The sequence below is a fragment of the Lepisma saccharinum genome, chromosome 1 (assembly GCF_977018435.1).
Source record: "Lepisma saccharinum chromosome 1, izLepSacc3.1, whole genome shotgun sequence".
NCBI lineage: Eukaryota > Metazoa > Arthropoda > Insecta > Zygentoma > Lepismatidae > Lepisma > Lepisma saccharinum.
The window spans coordinates 172,282,485-172,309,760 of record NC_139229.1 but is presented as its reverse complement, the minus strand read 5'-3'; the positions used below and the strand labels follow the sequence as shown (position 1 = coordinate 172,309,760).

At 37.5% G+C, this 27,276-nt stretch overlaps 1 protein-coding gene across 3 annotated transcripts; it reads left to right on the top strand.

Moving 5' to 3' along the window:
* On the top strand, positions 1–26,565 carry Trissin (trissin). 3 transcript variants are annotated; one of them, XM_083125730.1, is made up of 3 exons: positions 1–50; positions 15,909–15,987; positions 26,050–26,565. In XM_083125730.1, the coding sequence occupies exons 2-3, from the start codon at positions 15,960–15,962 to the stop codon at positions 26,346–26,348; spliced, it is 327 nt and encodes a 108-aa protein (XP_082981856.1). In that variant the 5' UTR covers positions 1–50; positions 15,909–15,959; the 3' UTR covers positions 26,349–26,565. The 3 variants fall into 3 exon arrangements, with proteins under 3 accessions (XP_082981856.1, XP_082981860.1, XP_082981867.1); XM_083125734.1 differs by lacking the exon at positions 1–50 and adding an exon at positions 12,747–12,973; XM_083125741.1 differs by lacking the exon at positions 1–50 and adding an exon at positions 12,747–12,988.
* The last annotated feature ends 711 nt before the right edge of the window (positions 26,566–27,276 follow it).

The window sequence follows — 27,276 nt, the reverse complement described above, 5'->3', positions numbered from 1 at the left end:
ACGCAAGATATAGTCTCAGCTAGCCACCAGCGACATCTAGCCGAAGTGCGGTAAGTTTCGATGCGCTCGTTGTCGCCTTAAATTTGTAATATCGCTCTTAAGTATCGATATGTGTTGTTTCTGCTATCTGTAGGCCTCGTTCCTGTTCCCTTAGCCACTTCAGTAAGCTTTCATTTGTAATTACATTGTGTTTGAGTACAGCAAAAGATTTTTATGTTATAGAATAGCATTTGAGTCTTTGAAGGAAAAATTATATCGGGCATCTGATACATAGTTCAATTTATTTCGCGGTAGGTTACTTGAAAGTTAAATGTGTCAGTCCGTCTTCGTCCGGACTAGTCTTAACACTTCGTGATATATCAATACTCTTTTACTACACTACGTATGTACGTAAGGTGGCTCTTATATTTTTATTTATAGTTATTGATTTGATTTCTTATTTAGCGTAGTTTTTCTGCCACTTTTGTCTAATCGCAACGACGAAGATGAGTGGTGATATGATGACTGATCAAATGGCACTTACAAAGAACACTCACCCCCAGGCCGTGAGTCGAACGAGGGACCCCTGGCGTCGTAGAGCGCTGTGCTAACCTCTCCGCCACGCAGGCCGGCTCTTTTTTTATAATGCGCCAATTACACTTACTCATTTGGTCTAATTTTGATTTCTTGCTTATTTATTGTTGTAGGTCCATGTCGATACTGAACTGGTTGTGGTAGCGAGAGAAGTCTTGATCTCGTCTCGAAATCAGAGGCGCAACCACGATTTTTTGTCTGGGGGGGGCAAGTACCAGGATAAACGTACCAATAATAATAATAATAATAATTTTAATAATAATAATGTTAATAATAATAATGTTGACTAATGTTTTTATAACATTTTTTATTGTTATTATTGATTTGCTTTATTCTACTTCGCTTCGTGCCACTTTTGGCTAATTTGCGAAGATGGGGATGAGTGATGGCATGATGAAAATGATGAATGGATACTCGCAAACATCCATGCCCAAGCCGGGATTCGAACCCAGGACCAACATTATTATTAATATTAGTAGCGGTAGTATCAAAGACGTTATTATCCTCGTAAATTACACAAAAAGGGGGTAAAGTTTGTGCTAAAGCATTTGTGTTCGAACAAACGATTTGATTTTTTTTTAAAACGTTCCATTTCACATTAATAACGGAAAACAAGTACATAAACTATTTTTGAAAGACAGAAAATGCTTGATAAATGCATTCCAAATATAATTATTTTTTACATTAACATAACTTTCATGCACGATATATGTTTCACATATATGCAACGTGGAGTGACGTGGACACTAAATTGTGTACATATTCAAAGTTTCTTTAATAAATATTATATAGCCTACAGCATATAGTATTTAAATACATTACACAACTAATTCATCAATCTCACAAGAAACCAACAGCAAAAATTACATAAATTGTCTCTCAAATAGGCAAGCTCCCTTTCCTCAAAACAATTGTTCATGCATTTAAAACAAAATCAATTAAGACTAGTCTTATTTCTCTGTCTGGTGATTTACAATGCATTACAGCCAAGAAAGAATAATTGCGAGCGAAGCGAGCAACACAATTTTTGCAACCAATATTTTTGCAGGCTAAAATCAATATTAATTTAATAGTGCGCAAATAATTTCACGGAACGCCATGGCATCTATATCATTTACAACTTTTGTACCTCCCCGACGGTGTAGTGGTAACATCGTTGCCTTGTGATCAAGGGGTCCCGGGTTCGATACCCGGTGGAGGGACATAGTGGTTCGGAACCCACATTAACCTATAGGCCCAGTCTCAACTAGCCTTTCTGTGCATAACGTAGACTTAAAAAAATCAATCAATCAATTTTATAACTTATTTTCATTTAGATTGTTCGGCACCCAGGGATGTCTCCCACTGTCCCCTAGCTACGGTCCTGAACTTGATAAGAGTAAGAAAAACAGGTATTGTGAGCGAAGCGAGCAAGAAAATTTTACGAAAAGTATTTTTATTTGCATACAATTTAAAGTTGTGGGCGGTAATTGCCCCCTGCAGGTACACCTGGCCGTCAATGTTTGCCCCCCTAAAACTCATTTCCGACCAAGGTTGGGGGGCAATGCCCCCTGCCCTCCTGTGGTTGCGCCATTGCGAAATTCGAGGCCGAGACGGCCTTCAAAAAATCGAAACGAGATCGAGACTGAGCTGGCCGATTAACTGGAGTAAACTGACAACTGAAAAATATTTTAAAATATTCGAATGGGTGAGTCTTCCGATAGTAAACCGGTGTAAATATCTCGTAGAGTTTTCTTGTTGTAAACGATCAAAATTAGGCTCGCGTGACTTTCGAAACACTCGGTAGTTCGTGCAATGATAGCGAGCAAATTAAGGAAACACCATTTTTTGACGTTTCTGCATGGCAATTTGCATTAACGTGCAAAGCCACAGAAATAACTAATGAAGATGTAAACGTTCGTAGCCAAGCCTGTCACTTTCATCCACTCTTATACTCCAGTCACCGCATGCCTCCCCGATAGCATAGTGGTAACGTCGTAACAAATGGGTCCCGGCATAGAAATCCGGTGGAGGCACATTGCACAGTGACTAAGATTCCACTTTAAGCTGTAGATCCAGTACCGATTAGCCTACCTAGGCATAAAATGATCTTGAAACAAACTTTGACTGTGTGTCGGCTAGAAGGACTGCAGATTGACAATAAAGAACATTTTTCAGAAAAAATGGGACCAATAATTTTAGAAACAACTTATGAGACAGCTGCGACAAACCTTTATAAACAGGAAATTCCGGCCCAAAACTTACATTAGCTATAGGGACAACGGTAAGCATTGGTTGGAGGGGAACGATAGCCTACCAAGAAGAGACTTGGTACTCCAACATTCTGTTGAATGTAAAATTCATTAGTTAGCATTTCTGTTCTGCATAAAAATGCGAAAACACAGCATTTAATAGCCATAAGTTATTGGAAGTTTTTCAAAGTGGAAAAAGAGAAGAAAAAAGGAAACTTCGAGCATAACTGAAACTAGCATAGCACTTTTAATGTGTCGAAGATGGCTGCCTTTATTGTTGAAATTATGTACAAGTATCAATTACTTTGCCAGAATTGTTATCGTTTTGCATTTACCTTAATATTTTGCAGAATACTACTTTAGGTTTTCAAACAGAAAGTCCAGCTCGAGACAAATTCGGAGTGTAAGTATCGAATTTTGAAGAAACTAGAAATTTACGTTATTAATGCAGATAAAAGTTGTCGTAGCTTTCATGCATTTTGCGCCACTGTTTGTTCGGTGCAGATATTAACACAATGCACTCCGAAAACCACGGGACAATTTTGGGTTGTAACAATTCTCGTGAAAGTCAATTCAATCCTTATCCTTACAACCCAGAAGTATTCGTGAATGTACTACAATCATTCCCTTCGTTCCCTTCATTCGTTTACAATCTTTGAGCACACACGAGATCTTTTCGTTCTGTTTTGTTCTGTTTGTTCCGTTATTTCTAGCTCTGCTGTTTTGACGGCTTAACTTGAATTCTTGAACCTCATGTTCCACAAGACAAAATTGCATGAATATGATGGACAATTTGGACAGTGTTCGTATTCGAATTTGAATTGTTGCTTTAAGCCCACTTTATGCACAGGTGGGCTAATCGGCACTGGACCTACAGCTTAAAGTTGGATCCGAACCACTATGCAACCCGGTACAGTGTTCGAATCGGACGACAAAATGTCGAGATGGAATGGAAAAGGAGATAATTCAAAAACTTCGCAGTCTTTTTACCTCGCCTCGAGTAGAAAATGGATGTCTATTTCTCGGTCTCGTCTCACGTTTTTTAAAGTACTGTATAAAGAAAAAAACTATTAAGGTACATATACTATCATAGGCGATGATCTTTCCCCCCACAGTTGGAAATAAATGTAGAAATATACAGCCTGTGTGGTAAAGATAATATAAGATGGGATTCCCTATCATCCGTTCAATTCCAACATTGAATTTTTGTGCACATATTTTAGAACTTGTTTACTTGTACTTTGCATGAGAGAAAATAGATTGTAAATTGTTGATATTTTACGTTGTTATTATTAATGAAATTTGTTTAATCATGACAATGGTTAAGTTCCAGCATTAAACTGTAAACGCAAATTATAAAATGTAATTACATTAAATTTTGTTCATGTTTTATAACATACTACAGCAATCGACTGAAAACTAAAAATCAACGAAGTAACGGAACACTGTCTTATTAGTAAAGTTTAAACGTGTTGATGCAACTGTCTGACAACTATTTATATTAGTCATTCTATGACTCAGCCCACACCGGGCATGGCCATCTAATTTGATACACGAAGTCTACGTAACTATAAACGAAAGTGGACCGACAGAGGTCTCGAAATCGGGGATGAGGTGGTCCGCCCCGTACCCCTAGAATCCGATAAGGGACCTAACATACTGAATACAATTTTTTCATTCTCTTTTGAACCTCAAATTTTAAAACTACTCTATAACAACTGCGAATATCCGCCATTAGACTCATTGCAAAAAATACGTACAGATATAGCTAGTATTTTTAGAGATTTAGAAATCTTAAATAGGATTTTAGAGCAAGTTTGAAAATATTCATGGATAAATCCTCTAATTCTACACGTATTAAACAATTAGCAGTGCACACAGAATACAAAACGTGTCAATTGACAGATTTGTTACCCAGTATTGTTCACACTATACAATAATGTTTTTTGACAGGAGGAATCTTTCAAGATACATAAAATCAGAGTCACTTTTGAGGGATTTCAGGCTTGTGTTCTCTGACTTGTCGGAATATGATCTGTTTGCTGTAAGAAATGAAACTGAGTTCAGGTGGATGCTTGACAGTGAGCATGAGTTTAGATACATGAACCTGGGGTGCCTTGGTGATTATGAAAAAAATTGCATATCTTATACACAGGAGAATTGTTGCATTTTTTGTCAGTTTCTATAATTTCTTTAGGATCAATTACTGGTTCACAACCACAAATTTCACAGCACTGTACAATTTTTATATGCTTTTTGACCAGACTTCAAACTGGAAACATTTCAATTGTGATATTGTTATGGGTTGTTTTGATACATTTGAGTTTATAACTACAAACACAGGAATGGTGTATTCTGGGTTGGATTTTGTTGCCAGGCAAAATTTCTACAACAGGAGAATTGTTAATATGAATGAGGTTTTGTTGTATCTGCTTAGTCAAAAAATTAAAACTTGTGATCCTGTTATGAGACCTCTTGTGTGTAATTTTCTAGACAGGAGCAATATTCACATATTCCTAGGACACACTGTGTAAAAATGTCAAGAGGTATTGCAAAATATTGAGGATTTCAAAATTAGATTCTCAACCCTGTCAGAGTATGATGTGTTTGCCAGAGTTTCACTGGGCACTTAACAGCAAACACAGTTTCAGTTTTGTATTTTCTGCTTCACAGTGGCAACAGTGTCCTCTGGATTAACCTCCATACCTACATCTGTTAGACTGTTAATGTCTGTATGTCTGTCAGAATTATGTTGTGATGCTATTATTAGGTATAGGCTTCAAAAAATTGATTGCAAGATTTTATATGCCCATATAGGTATCTTGCCTGTTTCTGCATACAGACTAAAGCCTGGCAAGGGCATTGCAGGGCAGAGATATACAGCTGTTTTATTTTTATTGTTGATATCTTACATACCTAAGAGATCAGAGGTCTATGTCTATGACATCTACAATCTAACAACAGGATTGTTTTTGAGACCCTACATGAGAACCCTTGATGTATTAAGTGAGGCTGTGTTCAAGAACACAATTAAAGGCCGAGTAGTGCACCTGACTGATGATTTTTGGGCAGGGATAGAGTCACAGAAGTCACCTTTTATTCCCACACATAAATCAAATAGAGGGATTTGTGTTCTATCACAACTCGTCCCACCCTGTTGTTGAGGGTCACATGTTCAATCAGAACATATTCAAAAATTTTACCTACCCAGCGGATGTTGTTCTGAGAGCAGGTGAATGTTATAAACCCAGGTGAATTATAAACCCAGGGATGGAATATTACAAGAATGTTGAACCACCCCAATATAGGGATGTGGAAAGGGATTGTTGCTACTGCCCCTGTTAATCCTGAAACAGGATATTCTCAGTGCGGGTCTACAGTTTTGAAGGCCATGTTTGCCTTATTCTGTGTGATATCACTAATTTGATTCTGGGCTGCTTATATTTCTGGGGGTGACTCGGCATGGCCCACTGAACAACATACTCAAATTTTGAAAAAAATCAATAATTTTGTTTCTCTGATATCTCACTGTCAAGCATCCACCTGAACTCAGTTTCATTTCTTACAGCAAACAGATCATATTCCGACAAGTCAGAGAACACAAGCCTGAAATCCCTCAAAAGTGACTCTGATTTTATGTATCTTGAAAGATTCCTCCTGTCAAAAAACATTATTGTATAGTGTGAACAATACTGGGTAACAAATCTATAGGAACAGGTGCATGACTAAAATTGTTCTGTGTTTTAGGCACATATAACTATCCCTCCAGGACAACAACACACTCAAAGATACAATGCTGCAATTTTTTGAGGGCATGATGGATACTCTTCTTAAGCACATCATTACTCTGCTGCTGATACTCCCTGTTTATTTCCAAACCTTTGTGCCCTAAATACATGATGTCTGTTTGGCTTCAAAAATCTTTGTTCCAACCCTATGTATGTATTATTGGCAGGTTAGATAATTGTTTTCCACAGTTACATACATCACTCCAATTATTCTCCTCTAGTGACAGGGAAAGACACTCATGGTCACAATTCCTAAATTTCTGCATCAGGAAATACATAACAAGCTCATTCAGGTATGTGTGCTTTGAGTACTCAACCCTATCAGGATCAAAATCCACCCCACTAAACAAATTTCCCTCATCTGTGGTGATAAATTCAATACTGCTATGCTCCAATTGCATATTAATCATTTTATTTAAAAATTTAAAATGCCTCCAATTTAAACTCTGAGATGCAATTATGTGCAGCCTGTACTCAAAACAGAATTCATAGCAATTGTTGAACCAGTGACTGTTATACAATCTCAACATGCAATAGTAATAATACTGCTCTGTATAAAAATTAACAAAAAATCCAACAATCCTCCTACATCTATTGTATACAAACCTCTCAAACCTGCTAAGGAGCTTGAGGCACAGGTATTGAAAAATCCTGTCACTTATAAGCACCCAGTGCATTTCAGTTTCATTCTGCACAGCAAACAGGTTATATTCAGACAGGCTAGAGAACCTAAGCTTGAAATCATCAACAAGTGACTTGGATTTTATGTATTTTGAAATACATCTTCTCTCAAAAAATCCTGTATCAGGTAATTCCATATAATTTAAACACCCCTGTCTATCCTTTGAGATTGTTTGCAGCAAATATTTAACAGTTACAGAGCTCTATTTCAACAAAAATAATCTCAATTACCTTGCTTGATGTTTTCTGTCACTCGGGGCTGTTGCAGATTGGTGCTCACTGCTTATTGCCAGATCCTTGTATCTGAAATACATATTTTGCTTTAAAAATTTAATGTATGTATTATCACACAGGCAGACTGTATAATTGTTTCCCACAGTTGCATGTGTAGTTGATCTCATCTAGTGATTCAACAACACACTTATAATTACAACCCCTAAATTTTTGTCTCAGAAAATACATAACAATCTCACTTGTGTGTGTATGCTCTGGGCACCTGACAAGATCTGGATTAAAATCTTCACCACTGTACAAGTTCCCATCATCTGTGGTGACAAATTCAACACTCTTATCCATCAATTTCCTGTTAATTTTATTTAAATATTTGTAATGCTTCCAATTTGAACTCTGACCTGCAATCATGTACATCTTATACTCTGCATGCAATTCATAGCAATTGTTGAACCAATAATTGTCATACAATCTCAACATGGAATAGTAATGGCACTTTTCTGTGTAAAAATTAACAAAAAACCCAACAATTATCCTGTACCTGTTGTATGCAAGCCTTTCAAACTTGCTAAACATCTTAAGACACAAGTACTGGAAAATCCTGTCACTGATAAGCACCCACTGCATTTCAGTTTCATTCTGTACAGCAAACAGGTCATACTCAGATAGGCCAGAGAATCTAAGCTTGAAATCATCAACAAGTGACTTGGATTTTATGTATTTTGAAATGCATCTTCTTTCAAAAAATCCTGTATCAGGTAATTCCATATAATTCTAATAGAAAACAAGATACATGTGCAATTTACATAAACACCCCTGCTTGCCTGCCCTAGGTTGAGATTGTTTCTAGCACAGAGCTCTGTTTCAATAAAAATAATCTCAATTACCTTGCTTGTTGTCTCTGTCCTGTTTGCCTGCTTAGATGCTCAGGGCTGTTGCAGCACTAGATTGATGCTCACTTGACCACTGCTGAAATACATGTAAAAAATTACACTGACAGACTGGATAATTGTTTACCACAGCTGCATGTATCATTCAGGTTGTTCTCATCTAGAGATTCAACAATACAATCATAGGTGCAATCCCTAAATCTTTGCCTTAGGAAATACATAATAAGCTCATTCAGGTGTGTATACTGGGAGTACCAGACAAGGTTTTGCTTAAAATCTTCCCTGCTGTACAAGTGTCCATTATCTGTTGTAACAAATTCAATATTCTCATCTATTAATTTCTAGTCAATAATTTTATTTGAAAATTTGTAATGCCTCCAATTTGAACTCTGATCTGAAATTGTATACATCCTATACTCTGCAAACAATTCATAGCAATTGTTGAACCAGTAATTATCAAACAATTTCAACATGCAGTAATAATAATATTCATCTGTGTAAAAATTGATAAAAAATCCAACAATTCTCCTGCACCTGTTGTATACAAATTTTTCAAACCTGCTAAGCAGTTTCAGGCACAGGTACTGGAAAATCTTGTCACTCATAAGCACTCACTGCATTTCAGTTTCATTCTGTACAGCAAACAGGTCATACTCAGATAGGCCAGAGAATCTAAGCTTGAAATCATCAACAAGTGACTTGGATTTTATGTATTTTGAAATGCATCTTCTTTCAAAAAATCCTGTAGCAGAATTATCCATGCAAAGATAAAACACACATATGCCACTCCTTCTATAAGCTAATATTGTTCCTAGCATATAAAATATTTGACAGGTACAAAGTTCTGTTGTTTCAACAATAATCTCATATTACCTTGTCTGCTGTCTATGCCTTCTATGAACCTGCTGAGATACTCAGGGCTGCTTGCTGTACCTGTTGAACAGGAAATACATATTAATACTTGTGTTAATTTATAAATACATACATATTTAAATATTTATCCTGACAGGGTTTGAATGCTGTTAATCCTGACATGGGTTTAACTGCTATTCACTCTACATATTTGACTGCTGTTTATTCTGTATTGTTTATTCTACAGGTTTGAATGCACTCTGTGCCACTCTACATGCTCACTCTGTAATGTTACATGTTTGATTGCTGTTTGTTCTGACAGGGTTTGACTGCCTTAACAGAATAGGCTGTAAAATAAACAATATTTACAATTATACAGCAATCTAAAAGCATGTTTGCAACCCATAGGTCATTGTGATTTGAAAAGTGGCAATCAATGCCCATTGTTCCTATATAAACGTTTCAACATACGTTGAAGTGGACCGGAAGTAAATATGTGTGGGTGTGGGTGTGGGTTTTATGAGCATTTTTGGCTTAGTTTTAAGTGTAGCAAAAACAATATCAAGAGGGGCATATTTTTGACAAGCTTATGGACAACAATCTCACAGATGTGGCTTTTGTAAGTGTAGGCAAATCAATCTGAGGGGGCTCATCATTTCACGGGAAATTCCCGAGGGCATTTTTACAAAAATCTTGGGTTAGACAGAGTACCACACTTGAGCAATAAGCTCATATGCACATCTTGAGTTAGTTTTAAGTGTAGCCAAATCTGCCTGAGGGGGGCTCATCATTTATCGACCCAGTAATAGTACCAAACACACTACTCAATATGTACAATTTGCATTTTGGCTAAAAATAGCTAATTTGCATATTAGAGAAAGGGGGAGGGGGTTTGTTTTCTTCCACATGACATTTCAATGTCTTATCTCGACATCTGTCAGCGTTTACAACCTCACATACAAGTATGAAGGTCCTAAAAGCACGTGAATGTTGTAATCGGCACCATGAGTCATATATGACCCATTGGCTGTTTTCGCCCATACTTTCTATGGGTCATATATGACCCATTGGCTGTTTTAAGGTTAAAGTCATTTTTCTGCTAATTTTGATAATGACGACGATAAAGTTCAATGGTGATTAGATTTAAAGTTACGAAGGGGCGAAAACAAACACAAGCTGACACTCAAAATACAAACCCTCATAAATTATTACTTTGACAGTGGTTCCAAGCGCCAGGGACTCGTTGCCTGAAAGAATCAAGTTTCCAGGGTGTGCTGCACAGGATTGAGGTTGACATTCTAGTGTGTTCGAAATGGTCATGCCATGCAACCCAAATCATTATGAAAAATAGATGAATTATTACTGGCACGGTGATCAACTTCGATGAATTTCTTGTGTCCTAAATCATTTTGTTACCTCAAAAAATATGTTCATGTAACAAACCATTCGTGTATTGCTTCTCCCGCATTAGTAACATGACAGTTCAGAAAATTATTAGCAACTTAGCTAATAATCTCTTCAATTCTGAACAGATTTTTCGATCTTACTTGTTTGTGAGTGATATTCTGTCAAAATAGCCTTTCATTAGCCTAGGAATACTTCATGGACAATGAACAAAGAATTTGATTTCCGTGTATGTTTTAAATCATTCCCAATAAGACGTTCATTTTAATCCAAACATTCAGTGGCGGTGATTAGGAGGACCGGGAAGTGGGGGATGCAGTTCCCCCCGCCACATATTGCCACTTTTTGCCCCCGCACTATGGCCTCTTTATGCTAAGCCTTTTCTACCAAGAAAAAGTATATTGTCCTTGCCCCTCAAATGTTGGCACCCAATCGCCGCTACTACAAACATTCAGATAGATTTCTCAGTTGTACAAATCTTGTCAGCTAAGAAAAGTGACCCCTAAGGAGTAAGAAAACTTTTTCAGTGAAAAACGCATACGATGAAAATACTATGCTCAGGAACATGTATTTAAATTACGAGAAACTTCACGATTATCTACCGTCGCACTTTCTATCATTGTCGCCGAATACATAAAATCAAGTATGTGCCTTGTATTTGCAACACAAGCTTAAACCTAATTCACATTTGTTTCACTGTATTAAAACATGCATGAAAGAATGTGATTAGAATGTATGGCTGGGGTATGGCTGCACATTGGTAAACACTTACTTGAAATAATTGTGTCATTCAGAGACAAAGCGAAAGGAAATGGAACAAGATGCGAAAATAGATTAGAAAAGAATAAAGAGGAAAACAAGGAAAGGGAAAAGAAGTAAGAGGAAAATCGGGAGTGTAATAGAGAGGTGATACATACGTCTTACATACACATACGTATATACTATATATGGTCTTACATTTATACTGCCCACCCTAATCTATCAATAAGGAGCTTCTGCCCACCCGATCAAAAATTTCTGGCGCCGCCCCTGCTAATATCTGAATTGCTCTAACCTTCGAGACTGTGGTCCCTTGGTTCCCAAGTTCGAAACCTGGTGAAGGCATTATGTTGTTTGTTCCTCCACCTATTACAGCATTTATACTAACCACTGGCATACGCAGGATTTTTTTCGGAAGGTGCTGGAATTGTTAAGATCGATATTGCATAAGGTAGGTGAGCCAAAGGTAGCCCGTGGTCCCAAGGTGGCCCACTTTACGAAAATCATATTAGTATCTAACAGAGCTAACAAATGGCACTACATTAATATTCCCAGTCCCCCTCAGGTGCACCATGCAGAAAACCAAGTGTCTCGGGCCGCCAGCAGCTATTTTATGTAAGTTATTGTGTTGGGGAGCGAGCAGTAGTCGTTGTTATATTCAGGTAAGTCAGAAATGTGAGTTCGTACATCCGTTGAAATTAACGAATATTCTTATATTATACTTATTTTGAAAGTCCTTTGATCATGAAGTTACATTGTTAAAATGTTTTTTTGTGTCAAAGCAACGATACATATTTTTGTTTTAAAAAATATGGTCCAGAAGCGAGTTCCTAAGGTGGCCCATGGCTGATTTAGTTTATATTTAACTTCACTTCTCTGGCACTTTTGGCTAATCGCGAAGATGAGAATGAGTGATGATATGATGAAATTGATGAAGGGACACTCACAATGAACACCCATACCAATGGTAGGATTCGAACCTGGGACCCTCTGACGTCGTAGGAGCTATACTAACCACTCCTCCACGGTAGTCGGCTATTCGTCGTTACTGTAGGCTACATAATGCATATCAAGAATCAAAAGTCACGTGACAAAATTATATTCTTATCCAAAGGTAGGCTTTTTATATATCACTGGAAAGATTGTTTCATTCCCTGTACAATAAGCTTTATTTCATCTTTCTAGGCAAAATAGAGGCGGAGTTACAGCACATTTAGTACAGCTAAGAGGGCTCAAAAAGAGCAATTTATGCGAACTTTGACCTTGAATAATTTAACAATTACAAGACAAACGAAACTCAAAATTTCCATAGTTACTAAGTTCCATGCATAGTTTCAACTCACCAAATTTCATGAAAATCGGTGATAGTCAGGTTGGGGGCTGTGTTGATTTCGCATGGAATGACTCGTACGCAATACGTATAAACTGTTTTAAGCTACAAAAATCAAGAGATTTTCATGCAATCAACGTAGAAATAAATGTGGACTCTCATCTTACGGACCAATAGTACGGCAGTACTCACCCTAACTTCTGCCACTGCATTTCATGGACCACCTGTTTAGAGGCAAGCGAGTGTTGAGTAAGAACAAACCTTAAACAAACATTGATAAGTTAATGTTTCAAGTTGCGGTTCGTTAATCTTTGTCATTGGCAGAAGAGGAAGGTGTAAAACTGTGTCCAGGGTGTGAAGAACATGCGTAGCAAAGGCTTGTCATTGAAATCGCAAATTAACTTTTTTTTTTTAAAAAAAATCATTTTTCATTTTTGATACGCGATTGTCAGCATCAAGGTTGCACCTGAGACCTGATGTATTGGGGTATTGTTGTTATTGTAAGTGTTTATCAAAACACTGATCGGGTGGTTTCACTGCCTGTGTTTGTCATCTGTCAATAGGAAAACGTAAGAACACACAAACACGAACTTAAGCCAGAATTAAGAAACTAATGTAGGAACGATGTCAGCAACTGATCGATGGTGAGACATATTTACATATTCCTAAAACAAAGATTAAAAATTTTCAAATCAAATCGCGTAGAAAGAAGCTCGTGATATTGTTCTGAAGCTATTTGTAACCATCTCAAGCGATGAAAAAAATTGCTACCTATCAAAACATTTTCTTGCATTCCACTAAAGAATTTTAAGATAGTTTTGGCGAATGCATTGTTCGAAATGATTACTCAAAACATAAGGACGGCAATAAGTTAACTGACGAAATTTCGTTTCAAAGTGAAAAGGAAAGTTGCCTTGATTAGTTAAACATCAAGTTAGCATGAGAGCATCTTCATTGATTGAGTTAGTGTTTTAAGTCCACTTTATGCACAGTAAGGCTAATCGGGACTGGACCTACATTTTAAAGTGGGATCCGAAACACTATGTGGCTCCACCGGGTATCGAACCCGGAACCCCTCAATTACAAGGCGAGGACGCTACCAATGCGCCATCGGGGAGGCCTACGGGAGCATTTTATTTGTACTTACTAAATTCATTGGATTCTCAAAATATTTATTGATACTCTATTTTATTTGTTTTCTCCTAATTTTTCGAACATAATAAGAAATAGGCTAATACGTTTGTAATGCTTAATCCAGAGTTTCTCTGTAACATGCGCGCATTTTGACAACATTAGACCTATTAAAGGCGCCAACTTAAAAATAATTTTTTGGAGGGCGAAGTTGGCATAAACAATATTTTATACATGTACACATACATATAATATATCTGTCCCTCTACGAGAATTTTTGGGGACAGAGAATGCATTGAGCCCCTCTCCCTCTCGAAGTCGGCGCCTATGAAACCCACAATCAGTGGGTGCTTCTTCAGTTGATTATAGAAGCAAAAACACCATAACAATATTTCCCCGTATATGTTAATATACTATCTGATTATTGATATAAGCATATCTCAGTGATGCTTCCCTTCCCTTTCTCGAAATAGGCCTCTCCGATGGCGCAGTGGTAGCGTCGTCGCCTTGTAATCAAGGGGTCCCGGGTTCGATTCCCGGTGGAGGCACATAGTGGTTCGGATCCCACTTTAAACTGTAGGTCCAGTCCCGATTAGCCTTACTGTGCATAAAGTGGACTTAAAACATCAAATCAATCAAATCAATCCTTTCTCGAAATATTAATACTAATAATAACACATGAAAAATTAACATGACATACACACATACATACACCCAACATTATCCAGCTCATTTAAAGATAGCAAGATGTCACGTACACAAACTGCATTGTTGGTGTTTGAGGTAGAGGATCATAGATGACAGCATGCAAAAAGAACGACGCTTATGTTTGATGATGCATAAAGCAGTTTAGAAAGTGGGCCAGAGATGGCAGCACTCAAGAAAACGTATGCAATTGTAAAAAGAGAAAAAGGAAAGCGCTGATGTGGTGAAATAATGATTGTAGATATTAATACTAATTATAATGAAAGAAATAAATGAACTTAGCACAATAACAGGATATAAATAAGGTGGAAAGGGTAATTAATATTCAGTAATAGCATATGTGATCATTATATAAAAGTAAAGAAGTCGAATTGTAATTACGATTCTGGGTCTATTACGGTTCCCACGAACTGAGAGTTTCGTGAGGTTTTTGGGTTGTTTTTTTCCCAGGTGTAGCGCCATTTCGCGGCAGGCACCCAAGCACTTTTGGTAGGCGCATCTATTGCAGCTCCAAGTTAAGGTTAACGCCGGCCAGGCGGCGATCTTTAACTAACCCCTTTCTCTTTGTCTATCTGGGAGATAGATTTTCTTAATATTTCTTTCAATTTGTATAAGGAAGTATATACAAGATAGAAAGGGAAGCGTATATAATGATCCACGTACAAGTAAAAATCAATACAGCCAGGATCTAAAGGGTTCATTAGCAGAGACCAATGAACAAACCAAAAGATGTAAATAAAGAATAAGGAAAGGGTGATATTACATAGATGAAGAAACTTAAGTAGCATCAGGAATTTGTAAATAAGGATGTAAATATAAGAAGAAAATGCTTTTGTAATTATAAGAAGAAGAAGCCTTAATAATTACAAGAAGAAGAAGACCAAAGAAGAAGATGCTTTAGTAAGAAGAAGCCTTATTAATTACAAGAAGAAGAAGTCCAAAGAAGAAGATGCTTTAGTAATTATAAGAAGAAGAAGCCTTAGTAATTACAAGAAGAAGAAGTCCAAAGAAGAAGATTGGTTGCAATTAATAAGAAATAAAATAGAAGAAAAATTATTGTATGAAAAGATTTCCAAAGTGATCTAGTATTTGTACATGTTATTCAAGAATATATTACGAATTGTACCCTCCGTAGTGGGTTAAATCTATTGTTTCTTTCCATATATTCGTAGTGTTAGTCACCCTGATTTGTGCCCAGAGGTATCTCATTGTTTCTACCCTGTGCTAAGCTGGTAGATGTTCACGTGAGAGGACGTGGCAAAGACAGCCGAAAAGGATAGATATATTATGTACTTTAGTGAATATTAACTTACTGTTGTACTTCTCTTTGCAGGTAGCTGGTAGCTTTTATCAACGGGGCTACAAATCAAATTCCAACACAACAATGAATGGAACAACTCTCCTAGTATCAGGTAATGATAACTAATTCCTTATTATTACTGTCCGCTTTATTATAGGCAGGTCTTCATCACTTTTGGAGAAGTAGCAAATTATATTATAGAATATGCACAGACAAATTTCGTATTAAATAAGATAAACAAAAGGCATTTGAATTTTTAAGCGGGGATCCCTGAGGAAAATGTTTTATGAAAACATTTGATTTTGATATATTGTATGATAAGCTAGTCTCCTCTACACACGCGCCCGGTAATTCAAAGCTAGCGACACGTACGTGATACAAATATAGCAGTTTCTCTCTATTATTTCTCTCATTTTCTGTTAACTTTCGGCTAGCAATCTACCCCCTCCCCTTCCAAATCCTTTCTATGACTTTTCGTCGCACCAGGTTTTACATTTGGGTAAATCTTGTCATCGGTAAAGTGCATACATACTTATGACTGTTTATTAGCCATATGAGATAGCATGGAAATCCCTATCTGTGTATCTGTAGGTATATTTCTATTTTCTTATTTTACGTCGCTTATCTTCTTCTGTACAGTTATGGCAACGATGAAGATGATTGATAATGTAGTGAGATTGCCTGGGAGGTTCTCACAAAAAAATACCCATACCCAATACTTGAACCCCGGACTTTAAGTAGTGAGATCGTGAGTCGATCGGGCTTCTCTGTGGCCAAGCGCCAGTGTGGTTCTTCGGTTTGAATTTCGGCGTGGACATAGGTATTCTTTGTGAGTGTCCCTTCGTAAATTTCGTCCAATCATATCTCGTCGCGATTAAACAAAAGGGGCCAAAAAGCGAGGGTAAATAACAAAGAAAATGCGAGTCGATTACTCAACGTCCTTGGATATCGAGGCGGTGTGTGCATATGTGTGTGTGTGCATTAATCATCTTGACCTAATTGCATGAGATCTGGAAAATCGAAACGATACAAGAACCCCCCGAGTTTGGAAACGAGCCAATCAACAACAACGTTTCATGTTGTAGCGGCGTGACAAGTCGCACAAGCCTCCGTTCGATTGGTGAAAGCCTTAAGCGACACGTGTCGGTCGAATGTGAAAAACACACAAACAGACAAACTTTCAAAGCTAACAAAGCAGACGATATCAAGATGAAGAACCTTTCCAATCAGTAACTTATCCCATACGCTTCATACCCCCTCCTAACAGCCTCTCCCCCCCAATTTCCTCAACACTCCATAACATTTTACACAATGGTCCATTTTATGGTCATTTTGGCTCCAAATTTACACTACAGCCCCTAATACGAACAACCCATATCTGTGTACTGAAGATACAAACCACCCTCTTAGATGCAATTCACTAAATCATAATTACTGTTTCATGTAATTGTCGCAAATATGGTTACTAGTGAGAAAGAAAGATATTTCTTAACATAAGGGTCAAGCCATCGATCAACAACATAATCAAAAAACCGTGTAAGTGTTTCATTATCAGGAGCATCTTCTTGAATGCGCAGCCATCAACAACTTTGTCGAGTGTCTGGTGAGGAAACGCAGCACACATTCGAACATGAAGTCTACATCTTCCCTCCCGTTTAAGTTCTTGCTGAGCGCAAATGTCAGTGTGCATGGAACTGTAAATTATCTACCTTTCCCCCTCCCCCAACACTGCAAAAAGTGCAGGTAAATTTCCGTGTGTGTAAGTGTCCTATACTTTTGGTTTTAACCTTATAAATGTTCTGCTTGTTGCTCTTAGATTAGTATACGAAATATATAAATTAATTCTTTATCAATTGTAATGATGTTTACATTGTGTTATTGGACACCTGTACTCCAGACTAAGGAACAGAAATCTGAATCGTCAAGATGTTCGATAAGCTGCCAGACATTACATTGGAAACACTAGATGACTGTGACTGTGGCCCTTTCACAAATGGCAACGTAAGATTGCAAATATTGTGCTTGTAATGCTTGTCTCATTAAAACATGTATAAGTGTTATTTTTTAATGACACACACTTTATTTATGTTTGTATCAAGTAACTACGGTAGAGTCCCGGATGAATTTCAACTTGGATGCTTCATACAAACCAAAGACAACAATTTGTCGAGACGCCTACACTCAAAAGACTTCCCACTAAAATAACACGCGCCAGTTGTCTCGCGGTTAAATTCTAATTAGCTGTCTGAGAGACAAAGTGGACACTGTTGCAATCTAACTTCTCCTGTGATCTTGTGTATTCTTGGACTTTTAAGAGATCTTGTGAGCGTGTGTGTGTGTGGCCAAGACGTGTGGCAGCTAATATCGAAGTTCTTGCCGTGAGCTTTGAAAGCGTCTTTCAAACTTCCAGGCAGAAGTTCACTTTCCTTTGATTTCACGCCGGCGAGCTTTACAGTGTCACGTGACTTGCCTGCCATCTTTTGGCGGAATGTAACATTACCTTCGGAGTGCTCCATTTTTTTGTTCCCCTTAAAACAGACCGGCCGTCTTAGATAAACCTGGTCTCCTCGAGTACATGGATCTTCATGCAAATTCTATGAAGTTCCTTCAATAAGTTTCCATTGCCTCTACCCACGAACACTTAAGATAGCAACATGTGGGGCATGCTAATTAATGTTTTCAAAGCTTCTAGACATCTCAGTAACCGTATTTAGTAACGAAGCAACGCGACATCTAATTCACATTTCAACTAAACATGGCACAACACATGCTAGTATCGATACGTATGTAGAATCTGTTTATAGAAATATAAAATACATAAATATAAAAAAGCTTAAATAAATATATTATAATGTTATGCAATATAATAAGAGAGAGATTCCAAATATTGTAGTGGTTACCGCTGTTGCCCTTATGTTTACATTAAACAAAATTTGCTAATTATAATACTTGTGATTGTTGGTGAATGCTTTATTTCTCAGCAGTTCTATAAAGAGCGATTTTATTTTTCAAGTGATGGAACACTGAAGTTCTGTATTCTGATATATCCTTTATCTTCCTTCTTTGTTTTCTCCTAATACATGAAGACAGCTGTTCTAAAATCACTGAGTTTGTAAGGTTGTAACCTAGTTTATTTATGTTCGCAATAAAACAGACAGATCACAACAGAGGTAAAAAATTAATAAAATGATAAATAGCGAGATTGCAAGCTTTTCGAATTAATTAATACTTAGGTTGAGTTGAGTTGAGTTGGTGTTTAAAGTCCACTTTATGCACATTAAGGCTAATCGGGACTAGACCTACAGTTTAAAGTTGGATCCGAACCACTTGTGCCTCCGCCGGGTGTTTAATACTTAGGGAATGTTGAATTGAATCATTGGTTCACACAAATCTGAGTGGTTTGAATTGTGCGCAAAGGTATAATCATAATCAGTGGCGGCGCCAGGATTAATCATCTGGGGGTGCTGAGGGGGTGCGGAATAAAATTTAGGGGGTGCGATCTTGAAAATAAAGAAAGCATAAAATATGCATGTATGCAGAGCCGCAACCACGATTTTTTGTCTGGGGAGGGGCAAGTACCAAGATAAACGTGCCAATAATAATAATAATAATGACATTATGATGATGATGATTATTATTATTAGTAGTAGTAGTAGTATCAAAGACGTCATTATCCTCGTAAATCACGCAAAAAGGGGGAGAGGTCGGTGCTAAAGGATTTGTGTTGGACAAACGATTTGAAATATTTTTTCTCACGTTCAATTTCACATTAGCTAGCAATTATATAAACAAGCACACAAATTGTATTTTTGAAAGACAAAAAATGCATGACGAATATAAATCTTTTTTGTACATAAGGCTTGTATAACGTTCATGTACAACATATGTTTTACACATATGCAACATGGAGCGACGTAACAAATAAGAGCATGCATATGCAACATGCTAACACTAGATTGTGTACGTATTCAAAGTTTCTTTAACACACACACACACACACACACACACACACACACACACATATTCGTATATATACGTATATATATTATTTAAATGCATTACATAATCAACCCATCCGCTTCGTAACAAACCAACAGCAAAAATGAAATACATTTCTCAAATGTGCGCGCTTCTTTTCATCCAAACAATTTTCATGCATTTAAGACCAAACTGCTTAGCAGTAACATTCTGAAGTGCATACTTGGTCTCACATCTCTCTCTGGTAATTTACAATGCTTTACAGAAATGAATGATAATATCGGTTCGCTTCGCTCGCAAGAAAATTTGTAGATCCATATTATTGCAAACTGAAAACAATATTAATTTAATAGAGACGGCTCTGAACTTTTACGAAATGACGAAAAAAGTTTACTAAATGTATACAATTTGAAATCGAGGACAGCAATTGCCTCTCTGTGCCCCCCCTCCCCCCTTGAGGTGTCCTCGGCCGTCTGGAAGAAAAAAGAAATACATGAACAGTTGAACAATAATTCCATGTTGAGTACCATTTTGTTATGCTACTCTAAAATTCTGCTAGCCTTGCTTTTTTTTTTACTTCAATTTTTGACCCCTTACACCCCCATGAATAGATTTCGGACAAAGTTTGATGTTCGATAAAATCCCCTTCTGCCTCACTATCCCCATCAACGAACTGCAACATTTCTTCGCGAACTTCAGGCTCCTCGGCAAAGTCTGAAATGGTACTTTACTAAACATGTTACGTGGAACATACAGAACGTACAAACAGGTAAACTACCCGTCACGATACAACTCGCATAGGGTGACCAGACATACTCTTTTTAAGAGTATTATACTCTTTTGGAGGTTCATATACTCTATACTCTTTTCAATTTGCAAAAATCCCCAAATATACTCTTTTCCTTGCTATTTAATTTCATTCATTATTTTACGCGTAAAAATGCCTTAAAATCCACAGAACGGAAAACGTCAAGATGTCAACAAACTGAAGTATTTACTCCTTGACTCAAGAATTTCCTATGAACAATTTCAAGAGTCATTTTCATATTCCATCAACAAGCAAAACATATTTCAAATTCATTGGAATTTAATGATAAGGATTAGGGCTGAGCCAATACACTTTGAACTGATACCGATGCCGATACTCTTACCGATTCCCACCGATACCGATACAGATACTTGAAAATTGCAATAATTAAAATTTGTTCAAAATATTGATCAATATTGGTGTGTAAATATTCTCCTCCAATTATATGCACCAAGAAATTTGCTTTAGAATATTCAAGAATTGCATCAGAATATTAAAATAGATATTATGTAGTCACAAAATATAGTTTTTTTTGTGCAAAATTAGTGTAAAATAAAAAGGAAGTTTTAATTTTGCATAATTTCGAGGATAATTAGGCTGTCAAGAAGTCGCGCGGGATTTTTGCGCACCTTCAACCTATAGACTATACTCTTTTTGGTCAACAAATATCTGGTCACCCTAAACTCGCATTAAACAGTTTCCCGAGCACAGCATGATGAAATGATGATATCTTGAAACCATCTAACATTTTTGTTCCAGTGCGATTTGGAAAAAAGAGGAACAGCAAGTAGGCGGACAATAAAACCGTTTAACAACAATGCCAAAAAAAGAGCTAACTGAGTTGTAGTCAAATATCGAAAAACACAAACAGACCGCTTAAAACAAAAAAAGAAACAATTCTTAACAACAATACTGACGAAAGAAAAGACAACGGGCTCTGATCTTTATAGATTGCCGACAGTGAAGGAAAATATATGCGGCTTCTCTTTCAATGCTTGGCTGTTGTATACATTAACAGTGGTCTCACTACAATACACAACATTCAATGTAACTACGACATATGACACTGCAAGAATTGATGCTTCAACATAGATTTTGAATAGGGGGCGCAGCCTCTGATCATAATCTACTCGCAATAAGCGTCATTGCATAAACGTAAATGCAAACCAAAGCAGATCTTTTAATAATTGACCAGTTAATGGTATCTTAAGGTCAAGCTAATTCATATATTATTCTAATGGGGGCTGGAGGAGATTTCACACAGAAATGAAACTCGACGCGACATATGAGAATGAACCAATCAAAATCAATGCATAAGGCCACGCTCGACCTTTGGCCGTCACCAGCAAAGTCATTTTGAACATTCAATATCGTTCCGAAAACTACTGTATCTGTATTCCAAATTATGAATAACTGCATCTGTTTTGAACATAAAAAAGAATTTTCGTGTGGTTTACTTTAGCTGTCGTCTAAATGTCTGTGATAGAAAATATATTTACGGTGCCAACAAACCATCAGAAATATCTAGAGAAAGAAAACCACACGAAAATTCACTTGAATTCTCTTGACGGAATTCCAAAGAGATGGATTTTTTTTTAGAATTTGGAGTATCATAGCGGTTCATCAAAAGGGGATGAATTATCGAAAACGACTTGCCGCGAGGCAAAAAAGCCAGCATTCGATTCTTCGGTCTTTAAGATTGGTCTGAAATCTCCCTAAGTGAGATCCGAACAGCTGGAATAGGTTTTACTGGATTGGAATGATGGACTAGTTGTCACAACCTTTTGACAAAGCTCATCTACTCATTCTCACTCAAAACGAGACCGAGACTTAGCCTCAAGACTGTGAATTCGATCGTGACTTGACTGAACTTTATGTAGGTTTAGGTATAATTTTGTTTGGGCCACTCTGTATATGTATATACTTGCTCAACAGGAAAGAGTACACGAAAATATTCGCGGTATGTTCCGAGACATACTCAATCACCATCCTCAACTTCAGCTTACTTCCTGTGTTTGTGTGTGTCTGTGTGTGTGTGTGTGTGTGTGGCGGGGAGGGGCGGTATGTCTAACTTGCAACACTAGCAAAAATACGTGTACAGTCTATGTAAGCATCTATTCTAAACATCGGCAGTGTAAAAGTTTCGACTATTTGCAACAACGAGGATGAATGATGACTTAATGAAGTAGATTAAATGAAATAGATTAAAGAATAGTCGAATAGAACTCTCATGTCCTGGCCAAGACTTGAATCCAGAACCTTCCGAGACGAGTTTGTCTCACGAAACCTTTATGTTCATTGTTACTCTCATTAGTCATTTTTCATACAATACATATCTGACATGTGGTCCAATAAAAGTGTTCCTAAAAATATAAACTCACAACAACCTGCCCCAGACCTTTCATTTAACCATTTTTCTGCGTGTTTTCACAAAAAGCTATCTGTAAATTTGAATTCAAAATATTTCCCAGAAATTTGTTTTCTTCTAGATTTATAAAATAAATAGCGTTAGCACTATGTAGTAAGTAATATCAAAAAAAAAAAAATGTATCGACACGCGCACTACTTTTTTTTAGATACAGAATAAGTGAATTCTGAGAACAAGCGTGGAATATGCACGTACAGACTTTGACACTTCTGGGTTGTAACGATTCCATTGAAAGTTAACGGGATTGTTACAAACCAGAAGTGTCCGTAACTCTACACAACATGCACGTAAGGTAACAAGAGTGGGGGATATTGTAGAGGGTAGTGTCATCCCCTCTCATCAGGCGGATTGATCTTACCCAAGATAGGAAAATGCAAAGGCCTGTGTTGCTGTGACAATGAACCTTTTGAAAGGTTTAGGGGAATGTGAGAGAGTGTGCCCATATAAATATTTTGTAAAATTTCTTGTAACTTTTCTTTTTAATAATTACAAAACCGTTACATCTGTTCTCAAGGTGGCCCACTGCTTATAGCTTCGTAGAAAATGTTGCTTGTGCTCAAGAAAACATATTTATTCATGTTTATTCATTTCTTTATAATTTATTGGAGAAATTGTTAGTCTAAAACTTTTAATTGGTGACATGCATTATATACAGTAGCGACGCATAACCGACCTCTGTGGCGGAGTGGTCAACACAGCCCAGGTTCGAATCCTGCTTGGGTGTTCTTTGAGAGTGTCTCTTTATCAATGTCATCATATCACTGATCTTCATCTTCGCGATTACCCACAAGTGAAATTCTTTAAATGTTCTTCGGGGTGATTGTCATCATTAAGAGCAGCGTCCATTGTTGTGGTGAGCTGATCTTTGGCCCATGCCAATCTAAGCTTCTTGCCTTATTAGATATTGTAGGGGCTCTGTTACTCTTGTCTTATATCCGAAACAACAATTACATTATTTTAGTAGAGTGGAATTTATTTCCTCCCAAACTGAACGATAAGGTGTCTGGAAGATAAAAAGTCCAGTCTTGCGCATTCCATGAGAATGCGCCGAACATTTAATTTATTAAGGAAATGAATGTAACATTCAGATTCTTCATGGAACGAACTATCTGATCGGTATGATATAGGGTATGAATAAATCAGTAAAGTTCATATTGACGTTCTGGGGGGGGGGCAGTTGCTCCTTACTTTTTGCCCTTTGCCCCGGAATTATGCTAAACGTTATCTACGAGGAAAAAGTAAACTGCCATTGCCCCCCCACCAGTTTTTTGGCACCTTGTCCCCGAGTTTTGAAACCCAATCCACTGTTGACGTTTTATTCATGTTGTGAAAATTTTTCATGTCGACACCTACCATACCTATACAGATGCGTGTACGCAGGATATCGCTATACAACAAACTTCCACAGCGCGTAAATAACATCAAGTTCAAGACGATCAACTTTTCTTAGTCCTATTTTGTAGTCCAGGCATCGCTTTTTATGACACGAATCCTCGAGAAACGGAAATTTCTATTCTACGTATATTCAACAATGCAACACAACTTTCCGGATGCCACTAGCATTTATTTTTCTGTGGGATAAGATAGTAAAAATGGATATTACAGTGTGGAAACAATATCATGCCGGCTTACACAGTCAGGTTGAGGTCCTTCAAACTATTCATTTATTACCATACTATGCACACCTATATATTGCTAATTTTGAAGCTTCTTGACAGAAATAATTAAATGCCAGTGGCTTTGATTTGTTTGTTTGATATGTTGTTTTAAGTCCACTTTATGCACAGTAAGGCTAATTGGGACTGGACCTACAGTTTAAAGTGGGATCCGAACCACTTGTGCCTCCACCGGGTATCGAACCCGGGACCCCTTGATTACAAGGCGACGACGCTACCACTGCGTAAATGCCAGTGGCAACTGCGAATCTACTGTATCCACTGTATCAGGGGTTGCATACACACATGTTGGAAAATGACCACATTCTTGAAGGCCATACTTATTTAGCATTTGTTGCAAAATCTAAGATTATCTATTTCCGCCGAACATACTGGAAAGTAAGAATTAAACTGGGATCATATGGTTTTGAATGACAGCAGAAACGAAGATTTATGTACATGGTACATACAATAATATGCACAACATATTAAACAGGACCTTTACTTTTCGTCAACTGGATCTAATATCCCTTTCTCTATTCAATAAATATTCAAATCTTCTTCATCTTTTTGACATCAATTTCCTTGTGCCACAATGTGCCACGACAGTTGCTTTTGTATAAATATTGGCGATCTTAACTAAACGCAAGCTAGATAATAAATGTGTGCTTCTATATGTATTTTTACCCATTTATGTAAGAATAGCAATATAATATTAATTAATTTACATATTATTATGAATAGACCTATAATTTAAGTTAACTTGTTATTTTAAAAAATTATATTATTATTATTATTATTATTGATTTGGTTTATTTTGCTTCGCATTTCTGCCACTTCTGGCTAATAGTGAAGATGATTGATAGATTGAGTTTGTATTTTAAGTCCACTTTATGCACAGTAAGGCTAATCGGGACTGGACCTGTAGTTTAAAGTGGGACCCGAACAATTATGTGCATCCACCCGGGACCCCATTAGCGAAGATGAGGATGAGTGATGATATGATGAAATTGATGAATGGATACTCACAAACACCCATGCCTAGGGCGGGATTCGAACCCGAGGCGTGTGCATGTGTGTGTGTGTTTGCATGGCATCCCACCTGAATATTAAAACTTTGCAACCGAGGTGTATGCAGTATCTAAAGGGGGATATTCCCTCTTTATTCGCCTAATAGCACACGAGATGTTGAGACGGAGAGAGGCAGGGGTTGGTAGAGGACAGTCAGATTTTTTTGCCAGTTAATTTCTCCAGCTGCAAACGACCATCCAGACTACTTTCTAACGAGAGAATCTTACGTTGCAGGTATCTTGCTGTGGTATGCTTGCACGTGGTCCGTGGCCCTGAGCTGCGATTCCTGCGGCAGGGAGTGCACGTCGTCGTGCGGGACCCGCAACTTCAGGGCATGCTGCTTCAACTACCTCCGCAAGAGGGCGTCCCCGCCCGAGCAGCAACCCAGCGCCGACTTCGACAGCTTCATGGCTTTGCCGGAGTCGGTGTCAAGGGGAATCATCCGGATGCAGCAGCGCAGGTTGGACTCCTTCCCCCAGGGAGAGACGATCGCTCGCGTGCCGCCCAACGTCATCATGGAGGAGGATTTCTAAGCTAGTTACGGCAGCGGATCCTCAGCCCTCACCGTCCCCCCAAAATTAACTTAAGTTCGTAATTATTACACAGTTTCATTGTATCGTAGACTTCCACTTTTTATTTTCTCTGAGTGCCCCCATTATTCTTTTCCAACTTCCAATTTTTGCAAACCTTATTCAGTGCAATACATATTTCTGTAAATTATTTAATAAAATAAATCCGATAAATTAAGTTGATACGAGTTTCATTTGTAAACATTATTTTTTTAAAAAAAGTTTACTTTGTGCACATGTAAGCTAATCGGAACTGTGTGAATCAAGGATTGAAAAAAATATAAGGGTAAAGTTCCCTGAGCTCAGTGCATCTTGCCACGAAGGAGTGGAGATAACAAATAACACATTCTCGATCTCGAACATTTTTGGATGTGGTATGAACAGCGCCACGCTCCGGCCTTCTTTACCTTCCAGGTGCCCACTTATTTGAGGCTGGTTGAACCCCAGAGCCGCTTTAAGCAGGGAAAATACCGATCTCAGATCATCCACCCCGAGAATCGAATCCGGGTCTCTCACGTGGCAGTCAGACACCCTACCGCGGCTCACGGATTGAAAACTAATATAAAAGGAGTTTAGAATGAAAACAGAGAAAGATATATCACAAACATTTAGTCATAGATTAATGAAGTTTGAAAACTTGGGCAAAGTTTGTTTCAAGATCATTTTATGCTCAGGTTATTTGAGACTGTATGCGGTTTAAATGTACATGCATTACACTGACACGTAATCCATAGAACAGCGCGAGTATTGAATAGACTTTTCATTTGACAGCGCTCAGTGCGTTTTTCTTCAATATTATTAAAGTTCTGTTGTAAGCATCAATAACACAATTTAGACTTCTTTCGGTATTATTGTTTTTTTTGGGGGGGGAATAATCTGTTACTAAATGCAA